This window comes from Culex pipiens, chromosome 2 (genome assembly GCF_016801865.2).
Source record: "Culex pipiens pallens isolate TS chromosome 2, TS_CPP_V2, whole genome shotgun sequence".
Lineage (NCBI taxonomy): Eukaryota > Metazoa > Arthropoda > Insecta > Diptera > Culicidae > Culex > Culex pipiens.
This window is the reverse complement of record NC_068938.1, coordinates 44,695,687-44,718,354: the sequence shown is the minus strand read 5'-3', so window position 1 is coordinate 44,718,354 and position 22,668 is coordinate 44,695,687. Positions and strand designations below refer to the sequence as shown.

The following is a 22,668-nucleotide window of genomic DNA, read 5'->3' as shown; positions in this document are numbered from 1 at the left end:
CGTGGAGGAAGCCCTCCTCTGTGACGATCGGGACGAGCCACTTCCGCTTCCAGCCGCCGATTTCACCGGACTCGAGTTTGAACTCAACGAGGACGATGTCATGTGTGTCAGTGGAACCGTAACCGTTAGGGAGGACTACGAGGCGCCGCTTGGAGTAGGCGTTTTTAGATCATTTTTATGTAAATTCAACAAATTTCACTTACTTTTTCAAGACATACTTCTACACGAAGCACCTGGAGCGTGGCCAGTGGAGACCGGGCGTGTTTGCCCGGATTGTGAAAGATTTTTGTCCGGACATTCTGAACCCCAGAGAGGCATGGTACTTTATCACGAAAACGCTGAACCAGACGTACTGTCCCTACAGAAAGGGGGTAAGATAACTTTGAAGTGTTTTAGCAAGTTTAGCTAAATTAATGCTTGATTTTAGCACGTTGAGGTGTTGGACCGGTTGAAGTTTGGAACGTACGGGGTGATTGTTCCGTTCCACATGCTTGGCGAGTGGAAGTTATATTTTGAAGTCACAGCCAAACGGAACGGCCAGATGATCAAGGAGTGCATCATGCGGAGAGTTTTCCTGACGGATGGTTGAAGCATCACGACTGTGAGCTGTGTGTTATCTTTGGATTGCGTATGATTTAATTTAATTAATGCCATTAGTTTTCAAGGATTCTATCGCTTCCCCCTTCAAAATTGATCCCAAAAATCAGGGGGAGAAAAAAAGATAGAGAACGAAAAAACCTAATTTCAAATTTTAAGTCCATTTTTTCAAAATTATGGAGCAAAAAGTATCACAAACTGCTCTATACATTAGTTATGCTACTACAGAAAATTTGCAAAATATCTCAAAGTCCCAAATTTTCCTATTTGATTTAAATACAAAAATGAACCCTTTAAAATGCGATTGGAACCTAAAATTAAACTTAAATTGCGTCCTAAAATTAACCTTAAATTGCTGATACAGAGCGGATTCGTCAATTTAAATAGGCAATCAAACGTCAAAATTACCTCCCCACTAGAGGGCGCTGAAACTTGGGGTGATGTTTTCATTATAATCTACAGCGAGTAAAGGCTAGTCTGCAGATCGGAAGGAAAGGGGTCAAGAAACAGCTTTACGAACAGCAGAAGAGAGAGCGATTTCTTGGAACTTTTCTTCACCCTCTCTGACTTGCTTGCGCTGCCGCTGCTTCCCATTTGAAATTTTTCTTGACCGGTTACTTCCGAAGTGCATACCTTACATAAATTGGTATGAAATTTGAAATTGTTTTATTTCATCATAAAATCGACATTTATCTGTATTACTGTTCAAAACGGGATTGGATTTTTTAATCAATTTTGAAGAATAAACTTTGTGGTCCTTCTTGACAGAAAGTATCCTAAGCGTGTTTTCTATAGTTGTGCATAAATATTAGTACAGTCAAACCAACGGTTGTGAAACGAACGGGGTTACTTTTTAGTTTGACACCCCTTTTACACGAAGTTCACACACACTGTCAAACGTTTGTATTGATAGTGTTGGTGAGCGCCGTGTAAAAAGTGACAGTTCGTCACTTTTTAGTTTGACTTTGACTAACCAACGGAGTGCAAACTCAAAAAGTGTCAAACAAAAAAGTGACCAACCACCGGGGGTTGAGTGCAGTGCTGAAAATGTCAGGGGTCCTGACGCGAAAATCGGCGACGCATACACGATTTTTTCAGATCCATTCACTGAACCGCACAACCGTGACATAAACAAACCCGACTCAGTCGTGAGTGCCCTAGCTCACTGAGCAGCTGCAATGCGAGGCAGTAGTCGACCAACGCTCATTCGACGTTGCACGCACACACATAAAGAAACAAGCTTTTATACAAAAAAGTTGGTATTTATGCGTGGAAATGTAATTTTGAATATAAGTTATGGTTGTTTTAAGTGTTTTGCACAGTCTAGAACCATTCAACTGTTTAAAAATAGTCAAAATAGTGTTTAGAGAGGATTTTTCGAGTCAGTCATACGACACGAATTGAGTGAGTGTAGCTAATTTTTTCACGTCTCTCATTCTCCAGCAGCCGACCGGCACGAGTCAGGCGGCAGTGGTTGAACGGACACAGTCAGATGCTAGCAGTGAACTGACATTTCGATTTGCTACATGTGTACGCTGGGTTGGAAACATTTTGCAGGCCTGAGTTGAGTGTATAGAGATTTTGAATATTTTGTATCCAGGTTTTTAAGCGAAGATGGCGTTAGAATTGAGAACGTCCGAAATGTCAGAATCGCTCAGTAGCACCAACATTAGAAAAGAAATGTGGCTGTCATGCCATATGGCACACTTTTTCGTAACTTTGACATTTCGGGCGTTCACAATTCGAACGCCATCTTCGCTTAAAAATCTGGATAAGTTTTTTTTTCAAACAAAACATAAAGTTTCGGTAATATTGCGGATAAAAACATGAAATAAAATTTGGAATGGCCTGAAAAATAGTATAGACATAAATATATAGACACGCCACGAATTTAATGTTGAAACAAATAATGTGTTTAATGTTTCAGTTCCTTTTGTTAACTGACCAATAAAACAAGTTTGTGTTTTGAAAACATTTAAAACAGCAATTTAAATTGTAAAGCTCGCTTGAGTGCATGTTGCAAGGTAATTTGCTCCAAATATCAAAACATGCATCACATTCTTTCAACCCTGACCAATATTTATCTAAAAGTTGTTTACTCAAATTGACTAGTCTAGTTAGTTGCTTCGAGTAAACAAAATGAATTTCATTAAAGTGCTGACGTTAATGATCGGCTGGATTGTGCTAGTTTGGGTAATCTTTTAAAAATTTCAAAGCACACAAAAAATAACACCATTTTTTTCCGCAAATAGTCCAAAGTGATCGTCGACGTGAACGAGGAGGTTTTCGACTGTGAAAACTCCCTGCCCAATTCGGCCGTTGATTTTTCCGGGCTCGAGTACGAGCTGGACGACAAAGATGAGCTGACTTTGAACGGGCAGATTTGCGTAAACGAAGATTATGAAGCGCCGATTGGGCTTAACTTCTACACCCGTCACCTGGAGCACGGCAGGTGGAACGTGGGACTTTTCAGCATGATGGTCAAGGATTTCTGTCCGGATTTGCTCAATCCAACGAAGCCGTGGTACTTTATCACGAAAACGCTGAATCAAACGCAGTGTCCTTACAAAAAAGGGGTAAGAAATAGATTTTTTGAATTTTTCTATAATAACGTATTTTGCATGTTAAATTTTAGCACATTGAGATTTTGGACCACATGCGGTACGGTACCTATGGAGCCATTATTCCATTTAACATGCTTGGTGAATGGAAGTTTTTCTTTGAAATAAGCGCGAAGCGCAACGGAGCAATGATTATGGAGTGTAACATGCTGAGAGTTTTCTTAACAGACGGTTGAATTGTGATTTTTTTATAGCATAAATGTTGTAAAGAATGGGGCATTTTTTGCTGTAATATAAATTTTTTTTTTTATTAGGCCGTTGCAAATATTCTTTAAAGTTTATGTCAAATCAATCAAAATCAGAATTTTGTCAAGTTCGTTTTTGCTTTAAGCTAATTTTTCACACTGATGTCTGTGCTAAAACTGCGCCGAAGACACGTTATCGATCAGATGCTATTAAGTTACTATTTTTAAATAACAAAATTAATTATTCCGAGGTACGCAATTTCCACGGCGACAATTTCGTTGGAGTTGGCACTTTTTAAAGCTGGATTCATAATGGTATAAAAATAACCTAGCTTTAACGCTCTGCTAGACTTTATTCTAGTTAAACGGCTAGACACAACACAAATTTATTACTCACAAAACAAATCAATTTGTAGTGGCCCCACTCCATGGTTGTTATTGGTAAAGTCACGCGACGGCTTTCGCTTCTTATCGCGCCGCTTCGATTCGCGCTTGCACTGCAATTTCATTCAACATGCGCAATATTATTGTTTACTGTTTACTTTCCCCAACTCGAGTGGCAACCGGCGACGGATGATCTCAGCAGGCTGGGGTCGATAAAAAAATCATTCCAAGTGGTTTGTTCAGAACAGGAAGGAAGTCGATAATTTTGCTCCCGAGACCGTCTGGAAGGTTCTAGCAGCATAAAAATGGCCCAGGTGGAGATCAAGCTCCCGCTGGAGCTGGACAAGGTGGAAATCAACTGCATGATCTGCCTGGAGGAGATGAGCTTTCCGGTGTTCTGCCGGCAGTGCAAGCAGGGAACCTGCTTCGACTGTCTGGTGCTGTGGTTCGGCCAAAGCGCAAAGCAGGAGTGTCCAAAGTGCCGTCTGCAGACTTCGATCGGAACGGTGGCCTTGGAGCGCAAGACGCAGTACAGCTGCCCCCGGGAGGGCCACCTGGTGAGATATTTTTGCCAGCAGTGCGACGAGTGTCTGTGCCGGGAGTGCTACACGGCCGGGGAGGGACCGCATGGTCGGCACGCCAAGCAAGCGTTGGACGATTTGCGGCGGGAGATCTTCGATGGGATTGGCCGGATTCGGGTGGCGATTGGTGGAGGTGGGGGTGATGGAGACGATCTCAGCAGGCTGTTGAGCACGGCTTGCAGTTTCACGCCGGGGGGCTGTCAGAAGGCGTTGAGTACGATTGCTGGGCTGTTGCCATGCGGGAATCCGCAGGAAATGGTACGCCAGCGACGTGCGGTGCTTGCGGAAATCGAAAAGGTGGCACCGGTTAAGACCGTGCCCAAATTGGCACAGGGGTGAGTAAAGCTTGGCGAACACGTGTTCGTTGCGGTAGCCTACTGTGATTAAATTAACGGAAATTTTTATGAATTCCAGCAAAAACCCCGCCTACATCCTCCCGAACGAAAAGTTCTTCGAGTACCGCTGCCAAGTCAAGTCTCCGTCCGCAACGTTCCAAAGCTACACTGCAGTGGACTTGCACGGCAATCGCTGGGAGATGACCGTCTACCCGCAAGGTTTTAGCGACGGTCAAGGCCGCTCCGTAAGTGTGTACCTGACGCTGGCCGCCGGTCAACCGGGCCGGTACGAGTACAGGTACGTGATGTACGAGGGCTCGGGGTTGAAGCCGCTGGCCGAGTACCTGGCGGTGGACGATTTCGTCGTCGGCAGCAAGTCCCAGGGCTGTCAGCGACTGGTGCAGATCGACCAGGCCAAGCGGTACGGGGTGGACAAGAGTGGCGGCTATCAGCTGGCGTTTGGAGTGCGGCAGACCGATGGCGGCTATGGGCCAAAGTGTGCCGCGGGATTGATCGCCAACAAGAACAAAAAGTGAGTTGGATTGAGGTAGATTTGAGTTGACCAAAATGTTAACTTTTGTGATCTTTTCAGCTTGCCGTTCAAGTCGTTTCTCTACACGGTGCGCGACTACCCGGCACAGCGCAACGCCGACCGGATTCTGTTCTCGAACCTGATGTACGACCACCAGAACATGGCGTGGCGCCTTCGAGTCGATTGCAACGGGCACCAGGAGAAGGGCCAGTTCTGCAGTGCCTACCTGGTGCTGCTGAACGGAGCCGAGGGCTGGTTCGACATCTTCATCAAGCTGGTCCACCCGACCATTCCGGAGCTGTCGATCAAGCGCGAACTGACGCACTACTTTACGGTGCACTCGAGCTGGGGTGTTCCCCACTTTATTGACCAAATGCAGATCAATGACTTTATGATTGGACCGAATCAGCTTAAGTTCGAGTACGGAATGCGGCCGGCGCGTTTCAATCAGGAGCGTTGAACTCGTCGATCCCCTTTTTAACCCTCATAACTTTGACTAGTATTAAGAATCTGTGAATTACCACCGAATGAACTATGAAACTCCGCAATAAACAAAGTGTCACTTACCGTGGCAGATCGAGGCAAGTTCCTCCGTAAGCGCTGTATTTGTAGTGTATCAGATGGTTGGCGGATTCGTAGGTGTGCAAGGCCTGGCGGGTCAGCAGGTGACCTTGCAGGTTTCCCCCGCCGGGAGGAGTTGCGGCTTTCCCCGCAGTTTGTGGAGAAGACGGGTGGTTGTTCCCGTTGGCCGCGCCATTGCTGGGTGAACTGGGGACACTTGGGAGAGCGAAAAAGCTCGGAATGTTACTCGTAACGGTGCGGAACTTTTTCGGCAGCGTCACTTCCTGTTGAAAACAAGAGCAAATGTTGCGATCATTTTTTCGCGTTTCCCCCCGACCACCCAAACTCACCGTCACGTCGTCGCTCGGGTACAGCAGCAGCTCGCGCTGCGGATCGTTCTGGATGAGGGTTTTGTTTTTCGCGATGAATCCTTCGAAGTCGATCGGCTCCACCAGGACAGGTTTGCTCTGCAAGAAGAAGTGGGGAAGAAAAAAGAGATGCGCGTTATTAAAAACTGGATAAAACGCCTTCGGCCGGCGGTCGGAAGAATGAAAATCGTGCCAATTTGTGGTTTATTGTTGGTGGCCTTTGGGGATCTGTGCGCGCGGTCATTAGGGGGCTAAATTGAAATTCCGATGGGTGCGCGCGCGCCGTTCAAGGATGTCGTGCCGAGGGTTGTTACGGAGTCGAACAAAGGAGTAATTGTGCCAAGATCGCCAAGATTAAACTCCGGGGGAAAAAATCTGCGTATTCGGAAAGGATCGTTAATTGCGCGCGCGAGGATCATCGTCGTCGTGCCGGGACGTGTGTATGATCGCGGCCAGATTGAGGTCGATCGATCGATTTCGATAATTTTGCTCAATTTCCGATAAATCACGCGCGGACCGTCAAAAGAAACTCTCGGCCGGGCGGTGTTGGCCAGGATGGATAATATCTCTAGCCCTGAGGGGGAAGCATTATCCGCGCCATCGGAGCCACCCTCGTAACGTGTGTGGAGTTGGGTTTATATGATAGGGTGGTTCCTTCTTGTAGAACGCAGCTTGTCCAAATGAAGCAATTTTAAAGTCACTCAGCGTGACACGTTGTACTTCAGAGTCAAACCTCCACTTATGCAAACAGTCTCGCTCAAACGATAGTACTTAACTTGAGTCTAGTTATTAGTTAGGCTAGGAACAAGAAAAGACGCGACTTGGTTTGGGTTTGTTTGTTTTAGGTTCAACTAACCGCAACTACTCCTCTTTAATCAGTGAGAATTGGAATCAATGGATGTCTCACGGGAACGAATAATGATAGGTTGGTTTTGCACCACCACTGCCGGTAAGTATGTCATTTCACGTGAGTCAATCACGTGTTCGTTCACTCAGATAAACAAGGCAGGAAGTGGTTCAGCTGGGTTAGTAATTAATTGACAATTGTATTTAAGCTGGTGTGCAATTATAAGTCTTGTTTGAAGGTTTTTGGATTGGAAAAGTAGGTTTGCATACATACGGGTTGCCACTCAAATTGCATTCAAAGTTAAGTCGCCATAACAGGGGGCAAAAAAAGTGTCCAAAAACATCAAAATTTCAATGAAAATACAAGTCTGATTTGTGAAAACAGTTCTTTGAAATTTTCTTACGCTGATCTCATATTGTGGACTTATCACCTCAACTCCTAAGCTTGAGAAAAATAAGGAATTCATATGGAAGCGCCCCATTTTTTTCAAGTTTGACAGTTTAGGTGTTAAACATATTTAGAATTTTGTGAAATCCTGATGAACAGTACCGCAAAAAGGTCTTTTTTCGCGAAAAAAATCGTTAATTATTACTACATCTTTTGAAAACTAATGATTGCAAAACAACTAAAAATTTCAGTTCAACTTTTCGGCACCAAAAACAGTGCTGAAAAGTACTACTTTTCACTGTAACTGAAAATCAAACTCGGCTGAGTGGGTTTTCTCACTTTTCCATACGATTTTTTCAGTTCAACTGCTATCGAGAAATTAAAAGTGCAACATGGAGTTAAACTTTCTATCAAAATTCTGTGAAGTTTACCATGACAGTTGCGAAAGTTTAACTCCTTGTTACCGGCTCACATCTTTCTTTTTAATTTCTCGATTACTTTTTTTTTGTCTAATCCTAGTCGAACTGAAATACAGTACTTGTTCGGTAACTGGGCTGAGCGGGAATTCCGAGGGGACCATCAATGCATTATATTTTCTTAGAGAAATATAATAAAAATAAAATTAACCTCAATTTGAGATCTAACGCCATTTTTTATGTTTCCTTAAATTGTGACTTGAAATTTCACAAATATTAAAAAAAGGTTTATTAATTACACTTTTTTCTTTCATCCTATGACCCTCGGTAATTTTGGTTTGTTTTTAACGTTTGTCTGCTTTTTAAGTGGACTTCGTTTGAAAAAGTGTGAAAACCAACTCAGCCGAGTATGATTTTCAGTTACAGATCGGTAATGATTTATACCCCATTCAAACGGGTTACTTATTGCCGGTTTTAAAATATAAACAAGTTTTTACCTCATACAATTTTGACGGATAAGGTTTTTAAAATAGTTTTAATCGGCTAAAACTCGCCCGTGCGAATGGGGTACAGAAGTTGTTCGGTAACTGGGCTGAGAAAATAGCCCAGTCACCGAATGTTGCTGGTTAACTGGGCTGAACAAAAAATAACAAGGGGACCACCGATGCATAATACTTTCCAGATGAAATATAAAAATAAAAGCTACCCAAATTTATATATAATGCTTACTTTTCATATTTCTTTAATTGTATCTTGAGACTAAACAAAAGTTTGAAAAAAGTTTTTTTATTTATTGAATATGTTTTTTACATCCATTTATCCCTCGGTCATTTGTTTTGTTTTGGTTTTTTGACGTTTGTCTGCTTTTTAACTGGGCTACGGCCCAGTTATCGAGTGCCCAGTTAAAAAGTAGCCCAGTTAAACAACGCCCAGTTACCAAACAACTACTGTATTATGTCTGCATGTCTGTGGGATCGACCTAATGGTTAAGAATGGAACTCACACGCAAATCGCGATTGTTTTGAGCCCTTTCAAATTGTTATTCCAGTTTATAAAATCAAGACAAAAAATATTGAAAAGAACACGAAATAATAACATTGAAAATCGGACCATTAATTTCCGAGATATCGGTGATCAAAAATGATAGATTATTTGGGCAACACTGAGAAAATCTGAATTTTCCTGTTTTTGTTATCTTTGCATGGCCATTGGTCATAGCTCAGCAACAATATGCCGTATCAACAAGGTTCAAAAAAGCAAAATGTAGGAGCGAATTTTCTCAGAATTTCGAAAGAATTTTTTTTTCAATAATGGGCAAACATTGCATTGCCACCTTAAAAAAATTAAAAAAACTGTGATTTTTTTTCAAAATTGTCTTTTAAAAAGATATAACTTGAAAAACTGCTTATTATCAAAATTTCACTCATTTTATTTTACATTTAAAATTAAGAAAAAATTTCGACCTTTTCTATGATTGTTTTGAGAAAAATCACCCTTTCAAAAAATCAAAAAATATAGATGAAGCACTTTTCTGAAAAGATGGCATTAAGAAAAAAAAAATTAAAAATATGTTTGATTGGATTTTTTTTGCAAATGACAAAGGTAATTTAAAAAATCAGCAAAAAACCAATTTCAATTTTTTTTTGGTTAAATTCTCATCGATAGCTATAATTTTTTTTTTAACACCAATTCGATCAAAAAATTTCTGCAAAAGAAACAGATTTTCAAATTTTCACATGCCATTTTTGTATGAAAAGCTGCCAAATTTGTGATGATGCAAAAAGGACTTCTTTGGGCATACGGAGCGCACCCAAAAAGTTTCAGTCAGATTAAACAATACAAAAAAACAAAATTTTGAAGAAGGCTAATTTTGAAGACAATTATTCTTGTTGTCCAATTTTTTTTTTATTTTTCCCGTGTTTAGGAACTCATTTTGTTCTACGAAAAACTTCACCTCTTTTGTTTTATATTTTTATTGTTATATTTTTAGTATTTTAATTTGCATTTATCTTCTTCAGTTTATAATTGTTTAGTATGTGGCTAATACTACAACCATTTATCTATATATACTAAATTTTAGTTTTTTCATGTTTTACAGTAATTTATTTTTTATTTTTTTGCAAGTTTTTCTCAGTTTTTACTCTAGAACAAAATCACTATAATTTAAATTATATAAAAATGCTTAGAGTCACAGTCTGGTACACTTAAAAAATTACTGCATACTTAGTTTTACATATAATAAAGAAAACATTAGTGACACAACCAACCAAAGATGATTCCAGAAAAAATAAGCATTGGCAAAGTCACATAAAACAAGTCACGCTTAAAAAACCTAAAATTTTCTTAAGTTTTAAGAGTTCTTCTTTCTAATGCTTTTAAACGATCGAAAAATGTTGAAACTATGTCTTGTAATTTAAATTTTTATACTTTTTATTTTTTCACCACAAACCACCAAATTAAACGCGTTCAAACTCTTCCAAATAATCTGTGTGTTTGCATGGGGGCGTGGGAGTTGACTGTTTTGTATTTGTTTGTTTCTAAATTTGCATATAAATTTCGCGCCACGAACACGTGCCCCCACTTCTTTGGTGGCAAACGTGGTGGTTTGCTGCGGACAAGGGCCATAAATTTCCAGTGTGTTATATTTTTGGGTGGAATTTCAAAAGAGGTGGTGCATTGTTTGAATTTGTAATGTTTTAGTTTTTGTATTTTTTTTTTAAATTTAATAAATAACTAGAATGTTTTGTTGCTTTATTATGTATAAGATAGGGGAAATATGCTCATTTTAAGCCTAAGAAGCGGTCGTGTTTGAATGATACTGGATAATCTGGAGTGTTCCTTGAAATTTACTAAAACCAAGTACTTCAACGAGTAGAGCATCTTTTTGTGAACATTTCTGTCTATTTTCACTTTTATTAAAAGTTATGCTTTTTCTTTTACAAGCATTTAATAAAAAATCCCAAATGCATTCTAATCAGTCGAGTACATTGGGGCACGCCCATTTTTCTATTTTCAGCTTAGTTCTTTTTTCCTTTCAGCGCTTTTTTGGGTCTGCTTCGTGCTGCTAAAATTGATGAAATTTTAAGCGAACACTCACGAAAAGTAGCATTTATTGAGAAAATTTCCTGGCATCACTGGCTCACTCCAACAGGCGCAGCACCAGTATGTTGTAGGTGTTGGTGGCCACCCTTTGTTCTTTAGGGCATCTCCAGCGCTGGGGTGCAAATCAAATTTGCACCCGGCTCATGAATACCGAGATCAAATTTGCCACCTTGAAAAAACTCCGTCATCCCCACCGCTAGGGTAGCAAATTTGCCACCGAAACAAGCCCACCGCGGGGGGGCAAATATGGGTTTTTATCATTTTTTGCTCTCGTTTACCTTCAAAATCAATAATTATGTGTTGATTCATGCCTAGAAATGCTAAAAGTTTATTAAACTATTTAATCCTATTGAAAATTTCAAAGAATTTCATTTTTCGAAAATGTCGAAAGTTAAACCATTTGCTACCCGATTTGATTCCCACCAAATTTGCTCTCGAGTTTGCCCCCGAGTGTCCCACCGCGCGGAGCAAATCAGGTATCAAATTTGATCTTAAGTTCATCTGTAGAAGAAAAATATGTGTCGGTACCTGTCGGGTACTCATTTTCTGATACCCGACAAGTACCGGCAAGCCGGGGGCAAAGTTTTGAATGCGTGTTTCGGAGATTTTTGTATGTCTGCACTTGTGTATGATTCAAAAATTCAAAATAATTAAAAATTCAAAAATTAAAAAAATCGAAAATTCAAAAAGTTAAAAATTCAAAAATTTTAAAATTCAAAAATGCAAAAATTCAAAAATACAATAATTCAAAAATACAAAAAAGGCCGGATCTCAGATATTTTAATGAAAACGTTTATTTTTTTTTATTTTTCCAATTTTTTTAAACAATGTTTTTAATTTTTGTTTTAATTTAATTTTTTTTATACTTTTTTTATTTTTTCAATTTTAATTTTTTATTTTATTTTTTTTAATTTATTTTTTTAATATTTTTTAATTTTTTATTTTTTTTTGAAATTCAAAAATTTTAAAATTCAAAAATTTAAATAGCTTAATTTTTTTCAAATATTCAAAAATTCAGAAATTCATAAATGCAAATAGTCAAAAATTTTAAAATTTTAAAATTCAAAAATACAACAATTCAAAAATACAAAAAGGCCGGATCTCAGATATTTTAATGAAAACGTTTATTTTTTTTATTTTTCCAATTATTTTAACAATGTTTTTAATTTTTGTTTTAATTTAATTTTTTAATACTTTTTTTATTTTTTCAATTTTAATTTTTTATTTTATTTTTTATTTTATTTTTTAATATTTTTTTATTTTTTATTTTTTTTATGTTTTTTCAATTTTTTAAATATTTTTTTATTTTCTTTAAATATTTTTTTTAAAATTTTGTCATTTTTTAATTTTTTAATTTTTTTCATTTTTTTTTAATTTTTTAATTTTTATTCATTTTTTAATTTTTTTAGTTTTTTTAATTTTTTTTTAATTTTTTAATTTTTATGATTTTTTTTAAATGTTTTTAATTTTTATAATTTCAATTTTTTAATTTTTTTTTTAATTTTTTTATTTTTTTAGGCCGTTGCAAATATTTTTCAAAGTTTATGTCCCTCGGCTCTGACCAAAGTCGAGGGGGAGGCAAAAAAATATAAAAATTTAAATTACAAGCCTAGGTTTCAACATTTGGATGAAAAAAGTGTTTTAAAATGCTTTTTACAGGCGTACAGTTGCTTTGGGACCATCCATAAAACACGTGGACACTTTAGGGGGGGGGGGGGACAATTGTCCAAAAAAGTGTCCACGTGGTTTATGGATGGTCCCTCCAATCATTAGTTTTGTTTTGACGGAATGTTTGGGACTGTACATTGGTATTTTATGAAAATTTAAAATGTTTTCAAAGGAGTTTAAACATGCTAAATATGATTATAAACGCGGGAAAATGCATTTTAACTGGTTTTCAGTTGGTTAAACTTTAATTTTCATTAAAATTTTTAAGTTTTTCGAAAAAAAAAATTTTGCCCCCTTATTTTTCAGGTCGACATAAACTTTGAAAAGTATTTGGAACGGCCTTAATTTTTAAAATTTTTTTAAATTATTTTTAAAATTTTTGGATTTTTTTCAATTTTTAAATTTTTTATGATGTTTTTAATTTTTTTTTAAATTTTCTTTAAATTTTTATTTTTGTTTTAATTTAAATTTTTTATTGTTTTTTTTCATTATGTCATTTTTTTTATACATAAAAAAACAACTTAAATATTTTTCCGTGCATGATTCAGTTTTCCGTGCATCATTCCATTTGCCGCAGTAGCAAACCAGCAGAATAACGGGTAGCAAAGTGAAATCTCGAAGAACTGAGAGCAAATTTGCTACCGCGACAGGTACCGCGGTGGGGTTGACGTCGGGTGCAAATTTGATTTGCTTCGATGTTTGCTACCCGCGCTGGAGATGCACTTATTTGCCTTCGCTTCTCGCTCGGTTTTCTTCAGCCTTCGATTGGAATGGGTAGTCAAATTTGAAACGCCAAAAACCTTAGCGCGTTTGTTTTTTGGATGGCGCTTGCTCAAGTGAGTGACTAAAGAACGTGCAAAAGAACATGTTGCCGGTAGTTGGAAGCAATTTTATATCTTAAGCGCTTTGAAATCGTTAGCGCAAGTGAAAAGATATTGATGGCGACTTTCGTTAAGCTGTTAACCTTTCATCTTGCGTATGAATGTGTACTCTTCGTATGACGAAGATAGGTGTTTGCTCATATGACGAAGATAGGTGTTTGATTAGAAAGGGTATATTTCCCCTAGCACCTTTTAACATTCCTACGCCCAAGGCTCCAAAAAAGTTGAAACGGTAACTTCAACTCGCTGGTTCTCGGGCCTAACTCAACCAATCATGATGATTCTTCTTTAGTGACTTGTTAGGATGTCTAGATGATTCTAGAACTTTGCAGAACTTAATTTGATCAAATCTATAATTTTTTCGATCAAAAACATCGTTCCAACTTTTTTTTTCGCGTTTAAAAAAAATTCGCCGAAAATTCCGCGGAGGCAGTCTTTTTAAAAAAAGGTGGAACGATGTTTTCGGTCGCAGAAATTAAAGATTTGTTCAAATTAAGTTCTGCAAAGTTCAAGAATCATCTAGACATCCTACCGTTCCACCTTTTTTGGGAGGCTTGGGCGTCCGTGTAAGTTGGACATGCGTTGGGCGTTCCAGTGTTAATTGGTCGCAGAATTACGGCCTGACTCGGAAAGTGTTGAAAATATTAATTTGATTTTCAATGTAAAATCAAGTTTTGCAACGAGTTCCATACAACATTTTTTGCAATTCCAAAAAACACACACTGAGTTTAATTTTAAATCAAATTTTCATGTATTTTGTCAATAAATCGTTTAAATAAAAAAAAATGTTGAAAAGTGTTACTTTTCGAAACAAGTGCTGAAAAGTGTTGCTATTCGATTCTTTTATTTTTGGTACAGAAAAGTAGACTATTTCGTCGTTCAAGAATGACAGGAAAAGTGAGTAGTTTCAAGACGGATTTGCAAAATGGTAATTTTTTGAATGTTTAAATGTTACATAAAAAACTGAGAAAGTTCAACAATAATCCTTTCCATGTTACAATTATACGGCTTATAATAGCATCAAACCCACATTATTCACGTTCGAAAAAATGATTGGATTTATGCATTACAGGATCTGCTTCGCCCTGCAGACATTACCGAATTTTGCACTGCATATCCAAAAGAGTGTCAAAATTGAACGGCCAATATCGTGGGTACCCTCGCGGACGTAAAACGAATCGCAGAATAATAACCTCGCTGCTGGCCCGTAATGATACAGCACCATAAATTCCAACGGCTTTCCTCGGCTCGTACGTGAGTTCCTTGCGAAGAATCGCCAAGGATAACAGAAAATGAACAAGAATTTGAGCGCTTTGGGCAATATTTTCGGTCGACGTGCAGTTGGCGTGTGAGAAGTAAAATTTATTTGCTGTATTAATTTATGAAGATGATATTGGTCTGTCCGCCCCGTGTGTTCGCACTTGTTCACACTTAATTCTTATTTTTTCTGAATTTCCTTTTTCTTCCTTTGAGGGCAGGTGTTGCATGCAACAAGATTTGAATTAAAGTGGTCAAACCTGTGCACAGTTTGATTTTGATTCTCAAAGTAAAAAATAATCGCATTTTGTTAATTTGCAAAAAGTTTCACGACCCCTCCGTAAGACCCCAATTTGCACTCCAGCCACGCCTGGGAAGGTGATTTCTAGGCACAAAATACGTGCCCTGCAACATAACGATCGGTTAGAGCTTCGTTTTATGCCATCACTCATATCACGTCGGCCGCGATGAATGTGGGAATTTCTCACCGGCCGCGAATAACATGCTTTTCTTCGAATAAATCACGATCATCGCACGGACATGGTTCGGTTGGAGCATTTTTGCATATATGCGGCAATACGAGCAAATGACCTGGAATTTTCTGGCACCGTCGGGCATCAACGGGAATGTGTAAGAGTGTTCTGAAGAAATTAATAAGCAGTTTTGTTGGAATGAGTACAAAAGTTTGGTCAAGTTAGTCGAAACCGGTAAAATAATTTTCAAAGTTGTAAAACATGTTCAGAGAGAAAAAAAAAATATTCAATTAACACAATGTCTAACCTTTTGACCTTCACACGTCCCCAAAATTCGATTTAAATCCTGAGATATTCAATAAAAAACTAAACACCGTGAACATTGCTGTAAGTGCAACTTCTGACCAAAGGGATTTCAGGTCAGAACGCGTTTGACACACGTGCAACTACCGTAAACATTTGTAATTATAACTCGGCACTCCGGCCACCAAATTCAACCAAAATTCGGGACAATGCACAGAAATGTGTCAAAATAGTACGACAACGTCGATTTGATCCCCCATTCTGCTCAATGTGATCCCACATACTCATAATTGCAACCAAAGCCCGCAAGAAATGCTCGATATGTATAAATCACGCGCAAAGACATTCTGAACGCACTTGTACGCCTCAACTGGTGCGCGCATAACTTAAGCAGTGCGTCGGCTTGGCGTGGCGTGTGCAATTTTCTCATACCTTTTTAACACGACTCCGCACAAGCCGTTCTTAATTACACCTGCATCTCAGGTAGGATGATGATGAAGCAGCAGGAGGAGGCATCACGAAATTGCAATTATGCTTTGATACACGCGTGCGCGGGGAAGAATTTTCCACTCGCCAAATACCACCGCCGGGAATGCGCCTTTCCGCGATGGACTTTAAGTACAATTCAATTATGGTGCGAGGATGATGAAGGAATGGCATTTATGGAAGCATGGGCAGAGCTAAACATCGAAAGGTTTGCGGCGATTAGTAGCCTGTGATGATGCATTTTCCATCGAGAAGTAAGAATATGTCGGATTTGATTTTATTAACTTTAAATTCAATCCTTGAAAATTATTCCTTTTTATCAGAATTCCAAGTTTTTTTTTTATAATTGTGTATTTTTGAAACATTTTAAAATCAAAATAACATTCTTCAGGTTCAGGTTTATAGGAGATTATCCGGGGAATTTCGAGATATGCTTTTTAAATCCTTAATCCTCGACACGTTCTCTAGCGCAGGGGTGACCAAAGTCAGGCCCGCGGGCCAAACGTTTTGAAAGATCATTTGAAATGGCCCTTTGACCCATTTGTAAAGTGATTTTATAATTCTTGTTACCAAGGTTTAGTTTATGTTTTTTGTGAACTTTTTTATTTTTTGTTAATATAAAAGCATTTTGTTGAAAAACTATCTCATTATTTCATTCATATTTTCGGAAATAAGTTATAAAACGTTTAATTTTTACTGTAATAAAAAACTGTAAAAATAGCTAAAAAATAGGTTTTTTATACAAATTTAAAAGTTATAACGCATCACTTTCTTCTTTTCAGCTGTGCCTCAAACTAATTTTGCACTTAGAAAACGAACTTGACTTTATAGCTGTCGGCCACCATTGCTAGTACCAACCACTAGTGTCTTCCTTTTTATCTACAAGGACTTCGCCGCCCTGGGCTGCTAAGTGTATGAAAGTATGGCACGGAGCGACGGCGCCGAATACCCATATTTACACAAAGAATTTGAGAGCGCCCGCCGCGGGATTTGAACCGGCGACTTCTGGATTGTGAGTCCAGTGCGCGGTCCGATTGATCCACACGGGCGGAGTTTGCACTTAGGTTGGTACAAATTTTATTTAAGGTTTTTGTCTCCCCCCCTTCAAATTTGTCCCAAAAAATCAGGGGGCAAAAAAACATTTTCAAAAACTTTCAAAATTTCAATAGAAATTTAAGTGCAATCAACTGAAATCAATTTAAAATGCATTCCCCTGTGTTTGAAACCATTATTAGTATGTAAGGGTTGATTGAAAAATCCTTTCAATTTTGGGAAATTTTCGATTTTTATTATCACAAACAAGTTTTTTTTTCGGTATTTTTTTTTGTTTTCGTCATATCTTACATTTTTTGAAAACTAATGATTGCAAATCAACTGAACTAGTGAAAATGCATTTAAAACACTTTTTCCATGCAAATGTTGAAACTATGGCTTGTTATTTCAATATTTATATTTTTTTATTTTTTTATTTACAACTGATTCAGGCAGTCCAAAATTTATTGTTTTTTTTTAAATCGGTAAATTAATACTTGAAAAATCTTTTTGCAGCGGTTCATCACCATGGTTGAATTAACATAAAAATAAAATTGAACCGTATGTGAGAGGAGCGGCCGTGGCTGACTGGTTACGGTGTTCGCTTTGTAAGCGAATGGCTCTGGTTTCGATTCCCATCTGCTCCCAACGAGAAAGTTAAGAACATAGAAATCTGAAATGATGAATATGAACGAAAAATCAAAGTCGGTCGAGGCGGGGTTCGATCCTCCGTTCTTTGGATTGGTAAGCAAAGATGCTAACCACTAGGCCATGTCGACTTGGTGAGCGTGTACTGGAATTAGGAATACTGTTACAGAGAGAGAGTTGTGGCGCTATAACCACGGCAAATAGTGTCCAGGACATTCGTGGAAATACAATGTCCCATCCCAGAGGGTCCCGGAGTACCAAACCTTCTTAGCATGGTGCTCCCAACGAATACAACCAAATCACGGAGCGTATGGTGGTGTGTCCCCACGCTTCTTCCTCCCCTGTCGATTCAGAATTGTGTTGTTGTTCGAACACTCAGTGCTCAAACTCAACCCAATTACGAGTCATCTCTGCGATACGGCTTTACGCAGTAGGCCTGGCCGCTTTAACGCTTGTGATGTTTCAATGCATTCTAATGCAATGGCGCACTACAAATGTTAATAAATGACAAGAAGAGTGCTAGGCGTCATCTAACCTAAGGCACTCTCCAGGATCCCTTCGAAAGATTGGCTGCGCTAGGGTCTAATTAGATTAGATTAGATTAGAAATAAAATTGAACCGTATGTGAGCAACTCTCTACAAAATTGGTAATATTTTCAATTTTTGCCTTCCTCACCTCACTGAGGCAAGGCTATAAAATCACTCGAAAAATGAACTTCTTAAATACGACTCCTAGATATACCTTCACGTATACCTATCGACTCAGAATCAAATTCTGAACAAATGTCTGTGGGGATGTGTGTACACATGATTTTTTTCCACACGATTATCTCAGAACTGGCTGAACCGATTTTGGCCGGATCCGCCTTATTCTGTTCGTTTTGGAGTCCCCTAAGACTCTATTAAATTTTATTCTGTTTAGTGAAGTACTTTTAAAGTTATGCAAAGAAAAAGTTTTTTTGTAGCTACAAAAAAGGGTGATTTTTGCATAACCTCAAAGGCCGGGCCTTTTTGCTTTTTTGACTTTTTGACCACGCGGGGGATTGGCAGCCACACCCCCTTGCATGCGTATCGCCCGGATGCCACATCGCTTAAGCAGTGTCTGCGTCTCTTTTGGAAAAATCTGTATTAATTATGTTGCTGCATCATTTTGTCTCAACAAAGATTTACACGAACTTTTTACTGAAATATACAACTCATGAGACTTTTCACCTTTATTTTGAAGAGTTGGTAAAAAAAAAGAATTAAAAATTTCTGTTCAAGTAAAATCAATAATTAAAAAAACAAATGAAAAAAAATAAAATAAATAAAAAAATCTCTTAAATTAATTTGTAAATACCACCTAAAATACAACATAAATGCGAGGAAGGCACCAACCACCTTAAGGTGGATTAAGTAACGTTTTTTTTTGTATTTTTTAATCCGGCTGATAATTTACAGTCGGTTTAATGACAATGTAACAGTAGGTTTTCCGTACGTCGTATACTGTGTTAACTGCAACTGCATACGATGTATGGGGAACCTACAGCTACATCGGTGAAGATCCAACTACATTCATTGCGGCGAAATAGCCGAGTGGGTTGGGGTGCGGACTTGATAATTTGAATATGTCTTTCGCCGGATTAATGTTATTTTTGGGGTGAGCAGATCTGATTTTTTTTCTTCGGTACATGCTTTTTGTGTACACGTTTTCTCATGCTTTTTCTCACAAAGGTGATGTGCATGTTTTTGCATGCGATTTTACCATCGGATTTTTTGCTGTGTAAGGACGACACTGAAAATAAATGATACACGGTATTTTATTTTTGTGATTTTTATTTTCACTTTTTGTCACTTAAACTTGATTTGCAAAAAACACTATTTTTTTCTGATATGTTTTAGGGGACATCAAATGCCAACTTTTCAGAAATTTCCAGAACGGACAAAAAATCTTTAACCGAGAAAACCAAATATTGATCGCAAAAAAATTTCAACTTCAATTTTCGATGTAAAATCGAATTTGCTATCAAAAAGTACTCTAGTATAATTTTGATAAAGTGCACTGTTTTCAAGTTATAGCAATTTTCAGGCAACTTTTTTTTTTAAATCGTTGCAGTTATTTATTTTTTTAAATAGGTAAGTGCCCATGTTTACCCACTTTTGAAAAAAAAATTGATGTTTTCTAAGTCTCACCCAATGTTTTCTTTATTTTCCAATGCCGATATCTCAGCAACTGATGGTCCGATTTTCAATGTTAAAATATGAAACATTCCTGAAATTTTCCGATCTTTTCGAAAACAATATTTTCATTTTTTTTTAATCAAGACTAGCATTTCAAAAGGGCGTAATATTAAAATTCACAAATGAAACATTTGAACAGTTAATCCACCCTTTTCCAATTCACGCTTTGCGTTACTAGCTCGGATAATTTAAGGTAAAAATAAAATATATAATATATATAACATTTGGGCTCTTATCCAAAAATCTAAAAATGTATTTTTTTTCAGAAATTTCGTAAAAATTTCACTTCGGATAATCGAATCAAGTAAAACAAATCGTAATCTTGTTATCGAGTCGTTGAGCTCAAATATTGCACCAAAAATACTCTAAAGTGATTTGGAAATTCTTAAATCCAAAATGGCGGTGGTGAAATATGTAATATTGAATTGAATGAATACTAAGAAAATGCAGGCCATTTTCCTTTAAAATTTGACAAAAATTGGGTCTCAGAACTCAAAATAGCTATTAAAACTAAAAAAATAGGGGGAAAAAAATGTTGTTCATGATTCGATTATCCGAATTCCAATCAAAAACCTTCGGATGATCGAAACTTAATCGAGTCTTGATTGTATTGAGAAAATGCATTTGGTTTTGTAACAGGCAATCAACTGCTTAAATTTGACAAAAATGGTGTAGCAGCATTCAAATTTGATATTAAAAGTTGATAACCGTCAACGCGAATCGGGACTACAGTCTGAATAGGGACAGCAGTTTTTAGAGCACTTAAAAGCTTGAAATTTGGAAAACGATGCACTATTTTAGATGTTCTGTGTCTGTTCTATCCGAAACTAATCAAAAATATCCAAATATTGTACATTAACAAGGCTAAAACAGCTGTCCCAATTCGCCACATGTGTCCCGTTTCGCCCCAGATGACGGTACCTCACTTTCAACTTAAACTTCGAGTTCTACTAAACTTCTTTTAAACCATCGGATAATCGAATCGAAACTTCGGATAATCAAGTCTGGCAAGTTGCCACAACATGTCACCAACGACTCCTGTGCCCTCGCCTACTGACTAAAATTGATGATCACCATCGACGACACCGACGACGACTTGCTAATGATGATGACGCGGACAAGTCCAATAAATGAATGGAAAGGCAACAAAATCAAAACCAAGAATCCCAAGCAAAACAATACAATCAACACCAACCCCGCGAGCAGGAGAGGTAACAAAACAAAGAAAAATCAAGGTAGGGGAACACACGGTAAAAGAAACCGGGCTCTCCTCATCAGCCCCCGAACAGATAAACAAGACGACTCCGCCCTCTTTCCTGCCCACTGTTGATTCTTTGCAGGTTTTTTTTTCGGCTGTTCTTCGCGAGCCGGTTCACGATCGGCCGTTGCGTTAGGTTCGCTGATTCGTTCGGACCCGGGCTCGCGCCTTTATTGAAACATATTCTACCTCAACGAGCGCACCGGACTGGACTCTTGAGTTGAAACGTGTGCTGAATCGTCGCGCGGTCTAGGTAGAACCTCGGCACCGTAACTTGATCCTTTCTCACCTTGTGCCTACTGCACACAAGTCAACGGGAAGGGGATACTGTAGCGTGCGCCACACTACCCGACCGTGAGGATCATTTATAATATGTATAAGCCGCTTGATCTTGATCTCTTTTTGGGGCTGGCAGGCAGCCAGCAAGCACGGGTAGTTGCTGATCTGCCTTTGTTCCGCGGGAAAGCTGCCGCACAGGAAAATACAGGGTGCCAGCCCACTTTTCACGATGGGATTCAAATAGCATGCTTTTGTTTTTCAAAATTATACAAATCCTGCAATTCATCAATTCGTTTATATGCTGTGCTTCACAGATTCTTAAATTTTACACCTAAATAGTTGATATTTTTTATGAAATTAACCTCGCAAGATCAGTCAAAAATTAAGTTGGACGCAGTCACCCTGCACGCTAAACAATCTCGCAAAAACCTTCCACATCAGGAACGTGTGAAGGTTCCATTCAAGGGTTTCTTCCCCAAGAGATCTGCCACCACGTACGCCGACTTGATCTCCGCACAAAAAGTGCGACGAGCTTCATTCTTGCATCCTTGATTAAAGCCCTTTTTCCACCCGCCAACCAGGTCCATGTGTGACCTCTGCCGGGACCGTCTGACTGTCTGTCCGTCCGTCCGATCGTTGGCGTGCGCGCCCTGAAAACTTGGCGCGATGATAAATGAGACGTGGTTGTGCGCTAATGTGCAACGCCCATGACTTCCCCCCGCTGAAGTCTTCTGTTTCGTTAGGATGATCAGAGGTTCAGTGCTTCGGTCTGGGCTCCAGAGAGTCTTCAAGAACGAGCGATGTGATGGTGCAATCTGCGAATTGCATCAAAATTCCAGGAAATCGATCGGGAGAAAAATCTGCCGATCTCCCTTGGACGGCCGCCAATGATGATTAATCACATTCCACAAGTTTATGCAAAATATGGGAACGATCGTCTCCTGGGTCCATAAATTACAGACCGCGGGTATTGCGCCGAGGAGAGGTGTCTGTTAGAGTGTGCGCACTCCCCAAACATGGTCGCAACAACACTGGCCGGGGAACCACCACCTGGAGATTGCAGAACTTGGACATTCGGGATGTTCTGGGATCCAATGTGAATGATATACTTGGAGGACACTGCTACATTGTTGCCTTAATGACAACACTTTTTGGGATGTGGTGCTGAACTCACCTGGAAAGACAGAGAAAGAGAAGATTGTGTTAGTATGTAATCAGGGGGCAAAAAAATCTTTTTCAAGGAACTT

General features: G+C 38.5%; 4 protein-coding genes across 7 annotated transcripts in view; 3 read left to right on the top strand and 1 right to left on the bottom strand.

Moving 5' to 3' along the window:
• Positions 1 to 22,668, bottom strand: part of LOC120423468 (dedicator of cytokinesis protein 9) — a 146,566-nt gene that overhangs the window by 36,686 nt on the left and 87,212 nt on the right. For all 4 annotated transcript variants that reach the window (XM_052708878.1, XM_052708879.1, XM_052708876.1 and 1 more), the window contains exons 2-3: positions 6,147 to 6,263; positions 5,803 to 6,080 (exon numbers count right to left, since the gene is read on the bottom strand). In XM_052708878.1, coding sequence (XP_052564838.1) covers positions 5,803 to 6,080; positions 6,147 to 6,263 — 395 coding nt within the window. The remainder of the gene's footprint in view (positions 1 to 5,802; positions 6,081 to 6,146; positions 6,264 to 22,668) is intronic.
• On the top strand, positions 28 to 1,042 carry LOC120430684 (uncharacterized). The gene is made up of 3 exons (XM_039595781.2): positions 28 to 154; positions 213 to 371; positions 428 to 1,042. Exons 1-3 carry the CDS (start codon positions 101 to 103, stop codon positions 587 to 589), a joined length of 375 nt encoding a protein of 124 aa, XP_039451715.1. The 5' UTR covers positions 28 to 100; the 3' UTR covers positions 590 to 1,042.
• Positions 2,537 to 3,763, top strand: LOC120430681 (uncharacterized). Its single transcript, XM_039595779.2, has 3 exons — positions 2,537 to 2,790; positions 2,850 to 3,173; positions 3,233 to 3,763. Exons 1-3 carry the CDS (start codon positions 2,737 to 2,739, stop codon positions 3,392 to 3,394), a joined length of 540 nt encoding a protein of 179 aa, XP_039451713.2. The 5' UTR covers positions 2,537 to 2,736; the 3' UTR covers positions 3,395 to 3,763.
• Positions 3,949 to 5,840, top strand: LOC120430680 (uncharacterized). Its single transcript, XM_039595778.2, has 3 exons — positions 3,949 to 4,703; positions 4,783 to 5,235; positions 5,296 to 5,840. Exons 1-3 carry the CDS (start codon positions 4,093 to 4,095, stop codon positions 5,693 to 5,695), a joined length of 1,464 nt encoding a protein of 487 aa, XP_039451712.1. The 5' UTR covers positions 3,949 to 4,092; the 3' UTR covers positions 5,696 to 5,840.

Coding starts and splice junctions, on each gene's coding strand:
- LOC120430684 (XM_039595781.2), top strand. CDS start 101: ATGTGTGTCAGTGGAACCGTAACCGTTAGGGAGGACTACGAGGCGCCG. Junction 155..212: donor ACTACGAGGCGCCGCTTGGA/GTAGGCGTTTTT, acceptor TACTTTTTCAAG/ACATACTTCTACACGAAGCA. Junction 372..427: donor ACTGTCCCTACAGAAAGGGG/GTAAGATAACTT, acceptor GCTTGATTTTAG/CACGTTGAGGTGTTGGACCG.
- LOC120430681 (XM_039595779.2), top strand. CDS start 2,737: ATGAATTTCATTAAAGTGCTGACGTTAATGATCGGCTGGATTGTGCTA. Junction 2,791..2,849: donor GCTGGATTGTGCTAGTTTGG/GTAATCTTTTAA, acceptor TTCCGCAAATAG/TCCAAAGTGATCGTCGACGT. Junction 3,174..3,232: donor AGTGTCCTTACAAAAAAGGG/GTAAGAAATAGA, acceptor GTTAAATTTTAG/CACATTGAGATTTTGGACCA.
- LOC120430680 (XM_039595778.2), top strand. CDS start 4,093: ATGGCCCAGGTGGAGATCAAGCTCCCGCTGGAGCTGGACAAGGTGGAA. Junction 4,704..4,782: donor GTGCCCAAATTGGCACAGGG/GTGAGTAAAGCT, acceptor TATGAATTCCAG/CAAAAACCCCGCCTACATCC. Junction 5,236..5,295: donor ATCGCCAACAAGAACAAAAA/GTGAGTTGGATT, acceptor TGATCTTTTCAG/CTTGCCGTTCAAGTCGTTTC.